Source organism: Trichechus manatus, unplaced genomic scaffold, assembly GCF_000243295.1.
Source record: "Trichechus manatus latirostris isolate Lorelei unplaced genomic scaffold, TriManLat1.0 scaffold00056, whole genome shotgun sequence".
NCBI classification, from domain to species: Eukaryota; Metazoa; Chordata; class Mammalia; order Sirenia; family Trichechidae; genus Trichechus; species Trichechus manatus.
The window spans coordinates 14,086,198-14,106,381 of NW_004443992.1; the positions used below are offsets into that span (position 1 = coordinate 14,086,198).

General features: G+C 38.1%; 1 protein-coding gene across 1 annotated transcript; it reads left to right on the plus strand.

The window, feature by feature from the left end:
* Positions 1–7,328: 7,328 nt before the first annotated feature.
* Positions 7,329–12,706, plus strand: FAM237A (family with sequence similarity 237 member A). The gene is made up of 2 exons (XM_012556071.2): positions 7,329–8,261; positions 12,567–12,706. The coding sequence occupies exons 1-2, from the start codon at positions 7,850–7,852 to the stop codon at positions 12,704–12,706; spliced, it is 552 nt and encodes a 183-aa protein (XP_012411525.1). The 5' UTR covers positions 7,329–7,849.
* Positions 12,707–20,184: the final 7,478 nt, after the last annotated feature.

Consider the following 20,184-nt stretch of genomic DNA (forward strand, 5'->3'; position numbering starts at 1 on the left):
ATGTTACAGAAATTGTTATGTCTTAAATTAGGTTTAACATGTTTCTCATTTTGGAGTGACCAAAAGTTAAAATCTCATCATTGAATGGAAAATATATTTTCTCAGGGAAAAATGATTTTATACTTTCATACAGAGTGTCTACATTATAGTTGATCCAAAATTTTACTTCTGAGGATGTGTCCATAATCACATCAAAGTAATTTCTTCATTGAGCAAAACATAATAAAAATTTTTGGCATTGAATGAGGAAAAATAAAAAACTAAATTGGCTGATTGACTTTTTTTACTTCTTGAAATATTTGTCCAGACATGTGAAAGAAATTTCACTAATACAAAGTTGACTAATAACTCTCACTACTCCTCAGGTTCCAAATGAGACTATTCTCATAAATAAACTCAACTAACATTGACTGAAAAATTACTATTTGTGTGTTGGGTTCTAAGGCTACTGAGGGTAGTCTGACATGATTCCCACTGTGAAGGAGCTCAATGTCTGATTGCGATGATAGTGGGAAGGTGAGGAGAGACAGATAGGCATATATAAAAATTAGAATACAGTAAGTGCATAATGAAGGTATGAACACGATTATTTGGGAACCCAGAGCAGAGCAAAGTTAACTCCCTTAGACATACATAAATCAAGAAAACTTCCTCATCCCAGGAACCCTGCTCATGCTAAGATGATTAACACATTTAACAGAAAGGTCTACGCCCTCACTTGCACTATTGGTGTTTTCTTCTTAGCCAAATTCCATGATTGTCACTGGGCCCCTGGCTTTCTGATTTGTGATGTTCCTGCTCCTCCTATATGTGTCGAAGTAGAGATTTTATGTTGGTTTCTGCAATTCCATCATAATTGAAGGCTTAGGAAAAAGAAACTTGTTATTGCCAAAACCTTAGACCTTTGTCATTGTTACCTTAGTATGCAAATCAAATGGAAAGAAATATTTTATATTGTAGTCTCCTTTGGAAATTAGTAGGCCAAAAGACAGGAAAATTCTGAAAGTCATTACCTATAATGGTCACTCGTAAACAGCTTGGGTAACTGCAGAAGGTAAATTCAACTCTTGGCAAAGCTATAGGAATCTCTATGGGCTTTTCAACCTACCGGAAAGAAAGTGCTAAGGAGAGATGTATCTTGAGAAGTACCATGGAAAAAAACTACTTCTATACCTATTACTACAATATCTTCACTTGGACAAACAGGAAAAATATGAATAAACTTTTCCTGTCCCCAAGTAACTTTCTTTTTCCTCACACTTTGGAATCAATGTCCAATACAATCTGATTATTTCACTGCAACTTGTCCTTATGAATTTGATGGCACTTAAAGAATGATTCATCCACTTACCCCAAAGGGCATTCCAGGAAATTGCCCTTGTTTATTGCCCTCTTCAAATGATGGAAAAGCACAAAAGAATGAGAGAAAATAATTATTTTTTACTCTCTGACCCAAAATGTTAAAGAAGCATCCTATTCTTAAAGGCTGTCCCCATCATTTTCAAATTAATGCACTGCTGAAGACGCAAACTATATAACTGTTCTTGAATTTCATTAAAATTAATCGCAAGTCCCTTTTAATGTCAATGAAAATTGCTTCAAGTGGCAAAAATCAGAAAATCTACCCATGAGGTGCATTCAGCTAATAACGGTTTGCTTCTTGACTAGCCATTCTTTTACCCTAGGCTGCAACTGCATAAAACTGAAATAACTCTTAGGATGACAAATGCCAATTAAACTAGTTATTTAGCATTATGTAATTTAAAATGACCCATTTATTTCCTGACTATTTTTTAACAAGTCAGATCGATGATGTGATGAGCTGAATCCAGATGTAACTTGTTAAAATTATTTTCCCTGTGAGTTGAACTCACCATATGCTCCCTCACAGTTGGTATTGGGAAGCAAGTAGGGGAATAGGGAGAGACTCTACAGTGAAAAAGAATAGAGACTTATGGTGCATGTGCTTGTATGTGCACACTATTTAGGACAGAGAAATTGCACAATAAATGAATCTAAGTTTTGGAAAGAGAACCTTGCTCTAACTCTTACCAGCTAAGTGACCCAAGGATAATCTCTTAACTTAATAGTAAAACAGGGGCAGGGGGAGGATAAAAATTGTGCTTTCCTTAGGATCACATAAGATCATGTACATGAATACAGTGTTTTGTAAAACGTAGATGAAACAAATTAGTCATTGTTACAGAGTCTAGCTTGTGGAAATGAAGACACAAGGACAAGATATCAAATTAAGCATTCTTATAATGTTCAAATGAGTATAAAATGTTCCATTCATTTTTTAAATTTGGTGGTAGTAGCAGTTTGGTTTGGTGGTGGATTTCTTTTTATCTAAATGTGAGAATTGGTATGTCATTTTCTTCGTGCAGTTATCAAGCTGATAGTGAGGTTCATGATCAAAGACATATATTTCCCCTCCCAAGAATCTGTCCAAGTTGTATCTGGTAACCAAGGAATATTAAATATGTGTTACAATGGAGTACGTAGGATTTAGGATTTTCTTCTAAATAAAAAAATTCAATAAGATGACTACTTAACTTTCAAGTGCAAGTTGTAAATTGCGTTTATGACGAATGTCTAATCAGTGCATTGTAGTCAAGGTGGCACACAGAAGTTTTCCTGAGTGTCAAAATTTCCAGTCCCAAATAATTATATGGGAAAAGAAAAAGATTCATATTAGCTGACACCAGCTAGCTCTTTAAAAACAACTTTAGAACTTTTACTCCCATTGGCAAGGGCTGTTGTAGCCTATCTTGATGCGACAGTAATTTCACACACCCTCAACTTCTGTAAAACAGGGGTAACCATTTCAATTCGTTGTTTTCAGATTTATAGGAAAGGTGGAGCTCAGAACTGCAATAGCCTTCACATTCACTCCATTTCAGTCACTTGTTTCAGTGGCCGGGCTCAGGATTCAGAGCTGCTCCATTTGAAAATCTGAAACCTCGATATCCCTCTCCTGCCTAGACCCTCCTTACCTTTGAGCGCCCTTGCTACTTATTCTGGTCACACCTGTTATCTTTTCCCCTTCAGTGAGATCTCCAGTTTCTTCCCTTCCCAGTTTTTCATCTCCATACCCTAAATTTCTTTTTTTTTTCTACCCTTGATTCCCTTGCATTCTTACCGTTTATCAGCTTCTGCTGAACAAACTCTAACACGAAATTGTGTAATAATTGCCATCCTTTTCTCCTACACTCACGCAGGTGAATACTGCAGGAGGAAAATAAATAAAAATCACAACAATATTAATTAGCATTTATCAAGTACTTGCTCCATGAAGACGCCATTCTAAGTGTTTTCCATGTGTGATCTCTTTTCATTCTTGCTAACCATGAGGGGGAGCCCTGGTGGCGCAGTGGTTAAAAGCTGGGCTGCTAACCAAAAGGTCAGTAGTTTGAATCTACCAGCTGCTCCTTGGAAACCCGGTGGGCACTTCTACTCTGTCCAATAGGGTTGCTGTGAGTCGGAATTGACTCGACGGCAATGGGTTTGGTTTTGTTTAACCACGAGAGAGATTTGTGCCTATTTTACAGGCAAGAAAACTGTTTTGTAGAGGTTAAGTAAGTTGCCCAAAGCATTATATAAAATCAAGGACACCATGAATTGTAGACATCCTGTTATTTAAAAAAAAAAGAAGAAAAGAAAGAAAGAAAAGAAAACACAGCAATTCTAACTGCAAGATGTCATCAGTTGAAAGATACATCTTGATTTCAGTGGTGTTAAATGTAAAAAAAACTTGCGTCTTAGAATCAATGAAATATGACACGTAGGGAAGGCATGGTTCAAATCCAGGCAGTTTGGATCCAGAACACAATAAAGTCTTCATCATTATGCTGTTCTACCTCATAAAAACCATACAACCATACAAACTGGTTTATCACAAATTCGTGGTCTCATACTTCAACTGGGCTTTAAGTCCTGTTCTTTGGCTTTTAAGTTCTCTCTCTCTTTCCCTTTTCTCCTCCTAGTCTCTCTCTTCTCTCTCAACTCTCCTCTCTCCTCTCTCCTCTGTCCTTCCTCTCTTCCTCCTTTCCATGATTATGCCAAAGTTTTTTATTCTTCTTCAGCTCTCTGGTGGAGACCTGGTGGCGCAGTGGTTAAGAAATGTGCTTCATAGAGTTATCAATGGCTGATTTTTTGGAAGTAGATCACCAGATCTTTCTTCTGAGGTATCTCTGGGTGAACTCAAACCTCCAACCTTTCAGTTAGCAGCCAAGAACATTAACCATTTGCACCCCCCGGGACTCCACCTGACACATAAAAAACCCAAACCCAAACCCGTTGCTGTCGAGTTGATTTTGACACATAACGCCCCTTTGAAAATAAACTAAGCCCTGTATGAATTGGAATATACTTGGTGGCAACTGGTACTGGTATATGATGATCTTTTCACAGATAATATAACTATCATCATGTCCAAAACCAGATTTAAATTCTCACGTCCATACCTCTGTTCTACCTTCTCTATCTCCACTCCCTTTCCTTGACCTTGCTCTCCAGAAGATTGAACTGCTGGAGGAGCTCCCTCTGTGCTTTTGCTCATGTTGTCCCCTCTGCCTGGAGGAAATCCCCCCTCCTTTGGCGCCAGGACACTTACATAATTCCTCCTTCTTCAGGCAGTTCAGGAGTCACCTCCTCCAAGATACTTTCTCTGCCCCCTCCTGCCTGCTTGCCCTCCTCGGAGTTCTGTCATACCAGTCTCTATCTCTGTGTTCACACTGTGTTAAAATGCCCTGTTTCTCTGATGTTCTTCAAAAGACGCTGAGCTCCTTGAAGGTTGCAGTTGCGTCAGGCAGGAAGCAACTACAAGACCTCACCTGTGTGATATTTTCCCACATCCCCAGGGGTAAATCGAAGCAGGCGTTAATATGCTCAGTTCACAGATGGAGAAACTGAAGTGCACTCCTAGTTTCACAGCCGGAGGAAAAGCCCAGCAGCCCTTAGGATTTCTCTGCAGAGTTTCTCCTTCTTATCGCTTGGGGAGCCGGCCGATTTTCCACTGTTCGGTAAACCTTGCTCTCAGCCTGGGTGCCTCCCTGTGCCCCTCTGGAAGGTAACCATGGATACTATTGAGCTGGCACAAAAGCTTTCAGTTAATGGAGACTACAAGTGGTTTTCAGGATGCTTAGAAGGTTTGGAGGGTAGGAGCAAAACTAGAAACACTTGCATAGAAGGGACTTTTGCCTCAGGCCCCTAGGCTGGGTGTGTTTCAATTACAGTGGAAGCTAATATTCAGCAGACTACCCCCCCCCCAACCCCCGCCTTGATAAGACTAACCAGGTACTAGGATATTCACCAGCTCTGAGGAGAATATCAAAGGGAATCCCCGCTTCCACTTCTCTGGAAAGCAGGGACCGCACTGTGAAATCAACCCGAGCTCTGAGGTAATTCAGGGCGCAAAGTCTGAGGATAACGGGGTCCACTGGCCGCAGTCAGAGGGAGCTTCTAGCAGCTCCATCTTCCCATCCACATCCCCGCTCAGGGGTGTTTTTCTTTTCCCAGCCCCGTGCCACCGTCTGGCAAGATAAGTTCATAACCAGACTATCTCGGAGAAGAACCTTATTTCCTTGGGGACCTTGGGGACCGCCGGGAGGGCGCCCATTTCCCTCCTGCCACCTCAGGAGTCCTGGGTCTTCCTTCACATTCCTTTATTCTCAAACTAGGCACACCTAGAGAACAGGAACTGGGGAGCCCCTTTTACGCCTAGACCCGCTCGGGGGCGTGTCCAAAGTTTGCAGCTCCGGGGACAGCTCCCCGCCCAGGAGGTAGGACGGGGAAGCCCAATCACACAAAGGCTCAATTCTGTCTGGCGGAGACTGTCTGTGGGTCAGGGTCCAGGAGGGTGTGTGCGGGCTCCAGAGTCGAAATTCTCGAGGGAAGGAGGGAAGAGGAGGAGCGGGAGATGGACTTTGGGGGCGAAGAGTGGCAGCAGTTTTCCTAGCGGTTTGACGTAAATTTGAAGAGGCGCCGAACACTCCCACTGCTTAAGAAGAGGCAGTGTAGCCTTCAGGACTCGGAAGCTGGGGACAGTCACACACTCAGGAAGCAGCCTGGACATTTCCTCTCCACGCCCTCGAGGAACCCCGAGAGGGTTGGGCAGGTAAGTGCGGGGGGCGGCGGGGAGGGTGGCCCCCTTTCTGCGTCCTGGGAACAGAGCCTCAGAGTATGGAAGCGAGTGGGACACAAGGACAGAGCAGGTCCCAGGAAGCTCCACCTGGAGAAGAGTGAGGAGGCAGGACCAGGTGCGGGTTGGAGACGCGCCGAGCACAGCGTGAGGACCGTAGCGGGGCGCCCAGAGGACGCAGGCTGGGAAAGACTCTGAAGAGCAGGGTGCCTAAAGGAGTTAATATGAGCGCTGTGGCGCGAGCAGGCAGGGACCGCAGGAGTTCTGGAGAGCGCCAACTTCAGCACCACAGACAGCGCCCCTCCCTCTGCCTTCAGATAAGCTTAGCGCTAACAGCTCGAAGTTGTCCCCTAAGGCAAAAATAACTTTTGGGGTCCTTCGACTTTGATATTTTAATTCAAAAGAGGATACACTCAATATATTTTTGTTCAGGTAGATATCATATATCAGTGATTTGAAATGTAGAGGAAATATTTTCGAATAGTCTTTGTCTCTCAAACCTGCCCCTTCAGAATAGGAACGTGCAAGTTCAAAGACAGAGTTCCTGAAATCTCGATTTGACCATGCGTAAACACGACCTGCTGCTGTGAAGAAGAGAAAGATACCATATCGCAGTGTGATCATTAAATGTTCCAATGTAGAAGTATTCCCCTGAGAATTCACATGAGCTGTGCCTTGCCTACTTTGATGATAATACTAGTGATGTCTAAAAAGTTTGAATACATAAAAAGGAAAGTGAGGTCTAAATGCACCTCCTCTATTTTTTCTTTCTGTAAGAGTTGTTTAAATGTAATATACATTTTTGTATAGTCTGTGAGAAATTAGATAAGCTTTTTCTGGAAAAAAGGAAAATTCAGGCTACTATTAATTTAAGAGCATTATTTCTCATTGCACTTGTCTGAGGTGGTAATAAGAATCATTCCAAAGTCGTTTGTGGATGCCTTGATTTTATTGCAACGGGCACTAAAAGCCAGAAAATTTGAATGAGTGGCAAATAATTTCTTTAAAATACTTGAGATTTATAGCAAGAAAAGAGAAATTGAGAAAATATAGTCTGGATGAAAACTACATCAGAATTGCAGAATATTTTTTAGGAGTTTGCAAGTGTCTACTGATTCTGCTCTAATAAATTGAATATACATCCCTCAGTTCCCACATATATTCGCCCATGTTTTTAGCACACTGTCTTGTGTTGATTTTTATTTATAACATTTTACAACTCTGATACCTTTTTAAAAATTAAAAGTCTTCCTAAATAGGAAAGCATCCAAGGGTAAAAAATATTCACATTCTTAAATGCATGAGAGTCCTGGATTAGGATAGGAGGCTTAATTAGGATATTGTAGAAGTAAAGCTATGGAGCAAGATTTTTTTTTCACTTATACTCTTTTAAATCTATATTACTTTGCATATGGGAAAAGCAAGTTTACTTATTCATGTTACAAAGGAGCACAGCTTAGAAATGGATATTTCTTAACCTAAATACCATGTCTTTTTTTTTTTTTTACAAGCTAGTCAGGTAATGAGTCATTCTAAATAGAATGCCGCTTATGATACGGAAGATGGGATAAGGCCTTTCTTACTTTAGAGACCGGTGGGTTTCCTTTGCTGGTACCAAGGTTCTTAAGGTCAAAATTATTTTCTGTACTGAGTGTAGTAAATACAGGAACTCATGTGAAGTATTTCCATCCTGTGCAGCTTCAGGGCATGGCTGATTCTGGGAGAAGAGGAAGGATTCATCGCCCCCTGAACCTCATCTGTTCCCTGCTTATTGTGGGAATATGCTGTGTGTCTCCTTTCTTCTGTCATAGCCAGACAGACCTGCTGGCTCTTAACCAAGTTGATCATCAGTGCTGGGAATCCTCTTCAGTGCTCCTCTTGGAAATGTGGAAGCCTCGCATTTCCAGCACTGTTTCAGGCTTCTGGGATTTTATGATCTACCTGAAGTCATCTGAGAACTTGAAGCATGGGGCACTGTTTTGGGATCTGGCCCAACTCTTCTGGGACATTTATGTGGACTGCGTCCTCTCCAGGAACCATGGCTTAGGAAGGAGGCAATTGGCTGGAAAGGAAGAGAGAATCCCAGCAGCACATTCAGGGCACACAAGGAGTAAACAAGGTGGTCAACCTCAGGTCCTATGTCTTTTGAAAGTGTCATTCAAGTATGAATGTACTGAATTGTAATAAAGAGGGAAAGGGGAATTCATTGCTACATACATACTTCTCAAGGGGTGAAACTCCAGAGCACCCAAGTGATAGGAAGGTAGATAGCATTTCCTTTTGCATTCCATGGTAACTGTATTTATTAATATATTATCCTCATCCCCACACTTCATGTGAACAAAAGCCAGAGAGAGCCTGAAAGACAAGTAAGGAAAAGCATGATTCCCAAAATACATCATAAAAGCATAAAAGGATGCCCCCAAATTAACACTTTTTCCACATCAGTCTGAAGATTGAGTTAGGACCTGACCATTCATTTGCCGTGGAACTGGGGAGAATTGAATGTTAGCCTAGGGAGCATTCACAACACACAATTTCTTGCTCCCTTTAAACTTGAAAAACAAAACAAAAACACTACTTTCATGTAAATGGAGGGGCTACTTGAGAGGTACTTAGTTCATGAAATAAAGAACAGAAAAATCAACTGGCATGCAAATTCACTCCCTGTTGCTTTTTGCACAGATCTCAAATAAGTAATTGACTTCCAGCTGAGTAATTAATTTTTGTATCAATTTAGATATTTTCACTGAAGTATATATTAAACTCACACACAGTCTTATCAGGGGTACTAGAAGAAATATCCCTCATAGAATTAAAGTAAGGTTGAGTGAGTCCTGTAAGTAGAGATATGCCTTAGCCCTATTCATATTATATTGTTTCTTTTTTGATGTCATTTCAACCAATGAGTTTCCAAACCTTACAGCAAGGGCTGTATAGGATGGCAGTAACTTTTAGGATTCCCTATGTATCAGAAAAAAACTGGGGCATAACTAATCTTTGCATTTGTACATTATGAGAATTGTAATATATTCATATAATACCTCTATTAAAATATTAACCATAATAGTTCAAGCTTAATCCTTTCCTAAGATATTATACCAAAAACTAGTTGCCATTGAGTTGATTCCCACTCATGGTGACCCCCGTAGCCTTACATATTTAGTTAGTTTTAACCTCAGTAACTAAAAATTCTCATAATTTACTGATCTATAAAACCAGACAATCCACGGCTATTATTAATAGATAAATTTATTTTATCAAGTATTATGGTGACTTAGACCAATTTCCTTTTTTTTAGAGAAAATATTCTTCTAGCAGTTTTAGCTACTAAAGTAGAAATAGAAAATAGGTATTTGAAATGTTGGTTACAAATATTTAAAATCTTTTTTGAATGGAGACTGCCCAGATGTCAGCATCAGTAAGGACAATGCATTTTATTCATCTGCATTGCTAAGGGTGGTCAGTGGGCCCTTTCTTCCATTCTTATCAGATTAGCTGTTGTACTAAAATTAATACCAATTTTTTCCTCACTTTGCACCCATTTTAAATAACTCTAATAAATGTGTACAGAATGAATGAACATAATATTATTTGGGTTTAGCTGAACATAAACAGAAAATTGTAATTAAATTTGTTCTATCACTTAAAGATATATACATCTATCTCTAAAACAGCTTTCGGTTCACTTGCTCACAGCAATGGTGTCAGAATAGTCTGAGGCTACATGTAGCTTTTGAAGCATGTTGCAACATGGCATTTCTATCTTCTTTTGGAAAAAAAAGTAGTAGTTTATCTTCAGCTTTGGAAGCTACTTCCTTCACCTTGCTGCAGAGTTGCTATTGACTCAGCTGGTCTGTAAACTTCAGCTGGAGATGCTATGCAAGTAGCAGGAGTGAACATTTCACTATACTGAAGTTATTTTAACGTTTGAAGAAAAGTATTGTTTACAGCTAAGGAAACAAGACTTTCCATTTGGATTGTATAATCACAGTCAAAGCGGGTCTTGGGTCAAGGAGACACCATGTCCAAAAGTTAAATAGTTACAGGAACATCGAGATTTCATCTCAAGAGGCTTGATAAAGTCTCTGGTGGATCAAATAGGCTCTGGATGTACCTGCATGTATCTTCTGCTAATTTTTTCTTTTATCGCTGGGGAATTAATATGCTGCCAAGTTGGGATGGGGGTGAGGGTGAAGAGGTGCTTGTTCCTATAGTTTTTAGCAAAATCACATCATCAGGGCAGAAGAGGAGAATTAAAATAAGTGTCTACAAAGTAAGCAAAAACTTCTTGTTATTTTTGATGTCTTCAAATCAAAGTTTAAATACACTTAAAAAAATCTTGCTATGAATCATGCTTTGTTAGAACCATATAACTCCCATATAGTTTTGAATGTTAATAGATCATATTTGTTAATACTGGGTCAACAAATGTGAAAACAAAAGATATCAAATAGCTATGTAACCTTCGGCAAGTTAATTGATTTATCTAGCCCCTTAGTTTCTTAGTCTGAAAAAGAGGGGTGTGGAAAGAATTAGATGACCCATAAAGGTTCTTCATGTTCTCTGGTTCTCTAAAAAAAAATGTACAGAAAGCACGTACTTAACTGTGGAAAGAATTGGGAAGGGGTTTACCCCAAGGACCGCCGACACTGCTGGCGCGTGATCTGGGCACTGTGGTTGTTTATACGAATGATGAGTGGGAACAGAGGCAGTCCAGAAATGAAAGTTCCAAGGAATCTGAGGGCTAGATGTGTCATTATTTCAGAAAAGGCTCAAAAGATCATTGCTATTTAGTCTAGATACCAATGATTGTGAGGATGGGGCAGAACCAGCAACATTTGGTTCTGTTATACATAAGGTTACCATGAGTCAGAGCTGACTTGACATAACTAACAACATTTAGTCTAAGATATATATGTGCTAATAACTGAATACTGAACTACCTGGAAAAGTGTGAAGAGGATGTACCCAAGCTCAGCCACTAAATTCTGATGGATTGTGTCAAGAAAGAGAAATAGAGTGAGGAAGAGATGAGATAGAGATTGGTTGATTGATTTAGGGAAAGAGGAAGCTGATGATAACTCCCAAAGAGAAAAATAACAGAATTCATTTTAACTCATGGGCTAATATAGAAGCTTCAATGCAAATGAAGACCTTTTGAGATACACCTTGTTTATGTCAGAAATGATGGCCCCTTCTTTCAATAAATCTTGCTCTACTACTGAGAAAGACAGAAAAACCTGCCTTTCTGGGCCTGGAAGTTTGTACGTTCCAGAAAAATTGTGAGTTTTTTCTTACATTATGAGAAAATTAAAATTTGGATTTATAATTTGATGGTGTTTGCCGTTGATGTCTAACTAATCAGTAAATGTTCTTGGTGTTTGTTTTTTAAACACTAAGCACAAGAGAAAATGATTGAGAAATATAAGTAGTTAAACTCACAAATGTTTAATTTCCTACTTTACTAACTCCAGGAAATTTCTTAAGCAACATACTCAGCAATTACCCATCTAGAAATCTATTCTAAGGATCACTCAGAGATATAGCCAAGGCTCCTCATCACAGCATTATTTAATAGAAATTATAAATTCGTAATTTATAATTAGCATGTAATTAGTAATTAGTATATAATTACTAACTATAGTAATAAAAATAGTTATTGTTATTAGTTGTTGAGTCAATTCTAACTCATTGTGACCCCATGTGCTACAAAGTAGCACTGCTTCATAGGGTTTTCTTGATTGTAAACTTAGCAAAAGCAGATCACCAGGACTTTTCTTCCATGGTACCATTGGGTATAGTTTTAGTAATAAAAAACTCAACCCATTGCCATTGAGTCGATTACGACTCATAGCGATCCTGTAGTAGAACTGCCCTGTAGGGTTTTCCAAGGAGCGGCTGGTGGATTTGAACTGCTGACAATTTTGGTTAGCAGCAGAGCTCTTAACCATAGTATAGTATTAACAATTAGTAATAGAAAATTGGAAATAGCCTAAATGTCCCACAATAGGGTAATAGTTAAATAAATCATGTTATAAAGTGTGTGTGTATAAAACTATGGTTATCTCTGGAATTATTATGTTATGGATGGTTTAAACTTTTTTCTTTATATCTATATATTAAATTATATAAAGGCTTTTTTATTACTTTGTTATCAAAAATATTTTAATGCATATTTAGTTAATAAGGAAATTTTATTTATTATAGTTTATTTCATTTAGATTATATAATTAAATTGCAGAAATCACAAAACTTTGCATAAGCACAAATTTACATATATACTGCTGCAATACATTTAACATAATTTTGATAGTAGAGTGGCAAAGACATCAAATTTTCTTTTTAAAGCCATTGATTGGTATTTCATTAACCTGAAAATAATTAGGTGAACTAATGATTAGTTCCTTTTTTCTACTTTCAGGTTCGTATTCTCAGCTTCTAAGAACACCTTTCCTAAAGAAGAAAAAGTTGGTTGAAGATTTGATAAACATGTATGTGCCCAGGAGTGGGTCTAGGTTCATTGGAAAAGTGACCAGTGGCCTGAGAATAAAGAGAAAATAAATCACGCCTTTGAATTAAAAAAAAAATATATGTATACATATATGTATATATACTTATATATATGTATACAGGTATATACACATACACATATCTTTTTTTTCCTTGACAATCGATCATTTATTTATTTTAAATGGTGGAATGTCCAGAGATAAATATTAAGCCAAATTCTCTCAAGATTACTTATTTACAAGCTTCATTCATTTAGGCTTCTAGCATGTTCCTTCAAATGGTGACATTACTGCCAGATCTTCCCACTAAGAGTTAAAATAGCCTCCAAAGATGGCCTTGGGATTGGGAGATGCTGGTTCTTTGAATTGTTTTTGATATTTTGTTTTGGAATGCTTGACACTGTTAATGAACTAGAGTGCTATACATTTAACTTGAATACACTGCATGACTTCCAAGCCATTAACCACCGGATCGCTTATGCATAGGCTACAAGGGACTATATTTACTCATTACTAGTTACCAATGGTCTGTGATACCTGAATCTTGTCTGAAAGAATATTTTGAACACTGAGTGAAGCAAAAAACAAAACAAAGCAAAACACTAAAAATGCCTAGAAATCATTCTTCTAACGGAAGCAAAATTAATAAAAGCTCTGGACCTCAAGCAATGTTATTTTCCATTGGAGTCTTTTTATTTCTATTGAATGCTATCATTAATGATAATCCAAACGCTAATAAAATAGTGGTAAGTATAAACTTATTTCCTAATTAGGATATTTGCTATTTTGTTAAATATTAAAACTCTACAAGTGGGTACATTTTGCATTGAAAAGCAAAATAAACCTCAAGTGAAGCATTTTAAGAAGAAAGAATTTCCCCTGAAAGGTGACCAGGCCTGAATGAGATTCATATCATAGCAGGGAAGTCCAATTAGCAAATTTATTTGAGTCCCAGACACAATGCTAATTTCTAATTACTCCCATCTCTCCAGTCACTGACAACCAGTTTGAATTTCAGAACTGTTAGCAATTCACTTGCTTTTTCCAGGAACAAAGGAAGCCTTAGTAAATGATTTTCCTTAAGGTATAGGGTCCTCCATAAGCTAGGAATCTTATCTAATTGGTTATTATTCACAGTTGCATCTGAGGGTTAGCCAAATCCTAGCCATGAGACACAAGCCTGGGGAAAGGGCTGGGGGAGGTGGACCAGACCCAGCTTTTGGTTGATTGAGAAAATTAGCACATTAAAAAGCTGCCACCTTTTCTCTGAGCACTTTTCTACACCTTCTCATGATTTTGCTTGCACACTGTTTTCTCAAATATCTTGTCATCATATTCTTAAAAGCCATCATATGAGCTCAGTATCTTTTATAAGTTGTGGTAAAGACACCACTTCTGGAGAATGTGCTTGTGAAAGTCCCTGCGCCTTACTCCTCGCTCACCTGGGTACTCTGTAGCAGGGGTTGGCAAACTTTTTCTGTACCTTTTAAGTCAAATAGTAAATATTTGAGGCTTGGTGGGCCTTTCGATCTCCATTGCAATTAATCAAGTCTACCTTTGCAGAACAAAAGCAGCCATACCAAATCTGTTGCCACTGAGTCAATTCCGACTCATAGTGACCCTATAGGAGTAGAACTGCCCCATAGGGTTTCCATGGAGTGGCTGGGGGATTCGAACTGCCGACCTTTTGGTTAGAAGCCGAGCTCTTAATCACTTTGTCACCAGGGGCTCCAAAGCAGACATGGATGATACATAAATGAATGTGCATGGCTCTGTTCCAAGAAAACTTTATTTACAGACCCTGAATTTTGAATCCATATAATTTTCAAGGGTCATGAAATATTCTTCTTCTTTTGATTTATTTTCAATCATTTTAAAAAATTGTAAGCCACTCTTAGCTCACGACCTGTACAAAAATAGGTAGTAGGCAAGATTTGTCCCATGGGCTAGAGTTTGCTGACTCACACTCTAGGGCATGCTTGCAAGGAACAAGTTGGGATGAAGTAAGTAAAAGAGCTTACATGTTGAATGACCGAACAAAAATTAAAAATATGATAGACTGAAAAGAAAATTCAAAATGGTCAGTATGAGATTGAACATGGATAAACTAGCCCTAATCCTATCCAACTGGACATTGTTTCACCTGGAAATAGTAGTAGGAATTATGGATAATATAAATAAAAAACTACAGCCTCTCTGAATGTCACATGGACTGTAGATCAAGACAACAGGTGAAACATCTGAATTATAATAACAGTTATTGAGAGAAAGTATGTAACAGTGGTGAGAATACAGGGTCAGGAGCTGAGTTCAGAGCCCAGCTTCTATCAAGTACTGGCCAAATGACTTTAGACCAACTACTGAACCTCTTTTGTTCCTCAGTTTGCTTATCTATAAAATAAGTATGTATTTTATAGATTTGTTGTATTAAATGAGTTAATACATAAAAAGTGCTTAGAACACTAATACCAAAAAAAACCCATTGCTGTTGAGTCAATTGCAACTCATAGCAACCCTATAGGACCGAGTAAAAGTGCCCTCTAGGGTTTCCAAGGTTGTAATATTTATGGAAGCAGATTGCCACATCTTTCTCCCGCAGAGCAGTTGGTAGGTTTGAACCACAGACCTTTCCGTTAGGAGCCGAGCGCTTAACCATTGCACCACCAGTGCTCCTTAGAACACTAACAGTTCTAAGTAAAAAATGCTAGCTATTACTTTGTACCTTGCTGTTACATATATATAATCTAATCACATACACAGAAAAAGGAAGTACACAAGTACTTTGGCAACACTCATTAGACGTGCAGTTGTTACAGAGGCACACTCATATTTTTAAAACACTTTTGTTTTGAAATAATTGTAGATTCACATGCATTTGTAAGAAACAATACACTTCACTCAATTTTCCCCAATGGTAACATCTTCCATAACAATAGTACAGTATCACAACCAGAAAATTTATATTGATACAATCCACTGAGCTTATTCAGATTTCACCAATCTTCTACGCACTCAATTGTGTGCGTATTTTGTTCTATGCAATTTTATGTAGATTTGTGTGAATACACCACAGTCAAGACACAGAACAGCCCCATCACAAGAATCCTTTTTGCTACACTTTTATAGCCACCCTCCTCTCTCCCCACTTCCTTCAACCCTGGCCAGCACCAATCCGTTCTTCATCCCCATAATTTTGTCATTTCAAAAATTTTATATAAATGGAATCATATTGTTCTAGGGTAAAAACATCACAAAGTTTAGCAAAGAAAAAAGCAAGGTTTTATTCAGCCTATATGCAAAGAGGTAAAAGTGGGAAAATAGACAAGCATGCTGCCACAGCCATGTCTGCCCAAGTCAAAGGAATATTACAGAATAGGCAAGAATGGGAAAACAGACAAGCATGCTGCCGCAGCTATGTCTGCTCAAATCTGAGGAATGTTACAGAATCATCAGTATATATTAACGTTACAAAATGGATAAAACCATTAAAAACTTCACGTTTTCACAGATTGGCTAAAAACTGATTTGAATTGTCTTTCTTAATAATCATTGGTACAGATTTCATTGGTCCAACAAATCTTCAATTCACTAAATGCTAATAGAAAAAGATAAAAGAGTGGAAAGTCTTTTGTGCTCTGTTTATGATTAGTTTATGTGAAAGTCTCCCTAAAAGATGTTTTCCAAGATTGTCTTAGCTATCATCTTTATACCTCAGGGCCCAGTTGATGTGTCCTTTGAGTCCTTGTGAGTTTAGCTCAGCTGCGTCACATTTTAGGACAGAGGACAATAACTTCAATATTATCTCCTAAATCAGTATAGTATGTAAACTTTTGAGGTTGATTTTTATCACTTGGTATAATTCCCTTCTGATCCATCCAAGTTGTGGGTATCAATTGTCTATTCCTTTTTATTGCTGAGTAGTATTCCATGGTATGAATATGAGTTCACATTTTTAAAATGTTTGGCATGTTGTATTTCTTCTGGTCATTTTCCATTCACATGGAAAAGGAAGCTATGCACTATGGGAAAATAATTGGAGAGATACAAAGGAGGGAAAGGGGCAAAAAGCAAAAATGGTACTGGAGGAAGCAGTGTGAGGCAGTGGGCAAGAGTGAGTTGGAGCTAAGTGAAAGCGGAATGGAGATGCAGCAAGCTAGTACTCCTCACTGCTTGCTTGCTGCTGCTACTGACTCTCCCCGAACCTCTCTCTAACCCACTACCCCCAACACAAAAACAAAAAATTCCACTCCCTCCTTAGCTTTACCTCCCAAGACATTACAGCCACTGTATTGCTAAGTCCTCCAAACCCTCTACTTCAATTACATTAATTTCATTGACCTGGGGTCAGAGACTGTGTCTTATTTAGCTTTTTTTTTTTTTGTAATCCCAATACTTGGTATAATGTCATGTATGTGGACAGTTGTCACTGTGAAATGAATGAATGAATTGCTCCAACACTAATAGGGAAGGACCCATAGATAAGAAGAAATGAGAGAGAAGGATAAAGGGAAGTGCAAACTTTCCAGAGACCGATTTAGCCCAAGTATACAAGGTGAGAAGAATAAGTGAAAAGTGTGCTTGGTTTGTTTTCCTTTTATTTGCCACTCTCAGGGCCTATGGAATTTTTTTTCTAGCGGAAATATATTGTATATAAGGAGATACATTGCCCGTACACTAGAAAGTTAATTTATAAGCTCCTACTGAGGTCACCATTTCTGTCCCTGAGAAAAGCTTAAAGAATAAGACAGGACTTCTCTAGATTTTAGACAAAACTTTCTCAAATATACAAATTAAATTATTCATACATTATATAATACATATTGTTTATAAAATATGGAGCCCTGATGGCATAGTGGTTCAGAGCTACTGCTGCTAACCAAAAGGTCTACAGTTCAAATTCATCAGCCACTCCTTGGAAACCCTATGGAGCAGTTCTACTCTGTCCTATAGGGTCGCTATGAGTCAGAATCGACTCTACTGCAACCGGTTTATATGTTACAGTAAACTATAATTCTTTTTTTCTAAATGAATGAATGCGTACAACTCTCTGAGTCTCTGCTTTCAAGTCTTTTCGGTATATATACCTAAGAGTGGAATTCCTTGATCGTATGGTAGCTCTGGAGCCCTGGTGGCCCAGTGGTTAAGACCTACAGCTGCTAACCAAAAGGTTGGCAGTTCAAATCCATCAGCTGCTCCTTGGAAATCCTATGGGACAGTTTTATTCTGTCCTATAGGGTTGCTGTGAGCTGGAATTGACCCGGAAGTGAAGGATTTGGTTTTTTTTGGTTTGGTATGGTAGCTCTATTTTTAGTTTTTTAAGGAACAGCCACACTGTTTTCCACAAGGGCTGTACCATTTTGCATCCCCACCAGCAATGGATAAGGATTTCAATAACCCCACATCCTCGCCAACACTTGTTATTTTCTTTCTTTTTTTTCAATTGTAGCCATCCTCCAAAACCAAAAAAATCCATTGCTGTCTAGTGGATTCCAACTCACAGCAACCCTATAGGACAGAGTAGAACTGCCCTGTAGGGTTTCCAAGGAGTGCCTGGCAGATTCGAACTGCCAACCTTTTGGTTAGCCAGCCATAGCTCTTAACCACTGTGTCACCAGGGTTTCCTTAGCCATCTTAGTGGGAGTGAAATGGTATCTCATTGTGGTTTTGATTTGCATCTCTCTGATGGCTAATGACGTTGAACATCTTTTCATGTGTTTGGTGGCCATCTGAATATCCTTTTTTGTGAAATGTCTATTCAACCCCTTTGCCCATTTTATGATTAGGTTATTTGTCTTTTTGTTGTTAAGTTGTCAAAATTTTACATATGTTTCAGTTGTTAGATTCTTATTGGATATATGGTTTCTGAAGATATTCTCCTGGTCGGAAGCTTGTCTTTTCAGTTTTTTCGTAAAGTCTTTTAATGAACAGAAGTTTTTCATTTTTATGCGATCCCATTTATCTATTTTGTCTTTTGCTATTTGTGCTTTTGTTATTACATTAGATAATCCATTGTTAAAAGCTAGGCCTGACAGTGTTGCCCCTGCATTCTCTTCTAAGACTTTCATGTTTTAGTTTTCACATTTAGGTTGCAGAGTCTTTTAGTGCCTTTTTATAGTTCTAAAACTTTAATAACTTAGGTTGTTGATGTAGCACAGAAAGAACCTAAAAAACACACTGAAAGTCCTAGTAAATTATAATTCTTATAGTTTATATATAATTGTTTTTAAACTCTGTGTTTTGTCTATAGCTTCAAATGGGGCAAAACACCTAATCTGAAACGCTGACTGATGGCTAATTTCATTTTATATGCAAATTTGAAAGCTGATTTTAAAAACATAGTATTACTTTGTAATGGTGACTCAGGTGAAAGATTCTTAGAAATAAGAATCATTATTTTTCTTTGCTGAAAACTCTCAATGCTCAACAGAACACATAACATGAATGCCACTAGATTCTGTATTTGTTGAAATCCATGTTTGCTAATTATTAATAAAGTTGAATTCCTTAGAAAGCAGGTATTTCTTTTGACTGTTAAGATAAACTAAACTATGTTATTATAGGAAAACACTGTTTAAAGACAATTTTGTTGAATTTCATGTGCATGTAATCTCAACAACAAAATGATTTTAAAATGAAGATTTAAGTGAGCCTGATTGTAATTTGTTACCTTTTTCAAACACTTCAATTAGCATCACTTCAAATGAATCAGCCTGCCATCAATTTATACAATAGTTTTAGAAAAACATTAGTAATGTCTGGGGTTATACACTCATTAACAAGCACTGACTAGCTGGTGGGAAGTAATGATGTGTGGGATGTTTCTAGGGCCCTGAATGGCCAGAAGAACCTTGTACAGGCCCCTGCCCTGCAAGCAAAGCCATTCTCTGATGACAGCAAGAGACGGCATCACGGTCTCCTCCGGTGCAAGGTAGTCACACCTTACACAGTGTGTCTCCACTAATGGCCCTAGAGATTACAGAGGTCATATGAGGATGAACAATTTTTTATTTTAATAGTTGTATATTTATTTTAATGGCTATCTTTTATTTATGGCAAGTGATACTGGTTTTTAACTTATTAGAATTCTACAAAGTTTCGTTTAAAAAGTTTTACTTAAGTAAAAGAGTAAGTCAAGTTAAAGACAACACAAAGTTAAAAAAAAAAAGTGCTCATGGTACACATGTGTGAAGGAATGACTGAAATATTAGAGACACTCTGATTATTTCCCCAAGTCTCTTTCTCCATTGTGGCTTCTTCTAATGAAAATGATAATGTTTTTAATTGGTTCTGATCATACGGTACCTGTGTGTTATGGACTGAATTGTGTCCCTCAAAAAGATATGTAAAAGTCCTAACCCTGGTACCTGTGAAAATGACCTTGTCTGGAAATAGGGTCTATGAAGATATTATCAGTTAATATGAAGTCGTACCAGAGCAGGGTGGGTCTTAATCCCATCTGACTGGTGTCTTATAAAAGAGAACAGACATGGAGACAGATATAGGCAGAGGAAGGCCAGCCATGTGATGACC

Bases quoted from the DNA above. Each gene is read 5' to 3' on its own strand.
- FAM237A (XM_012556071.2), top strand. From the start codon at position 7,850: ATGGCTGATTCTGGGAGAAGAGGAAGGATTCATCGCCCCCTGAACCTC. The intron at 8,262-12,566 runs GTGGTCAACCTC...TTCTACTTTCAG, and splicing joins GCACACAAGGAGTAAACAAG to GTTCGTATTCTCAGCTTCTA.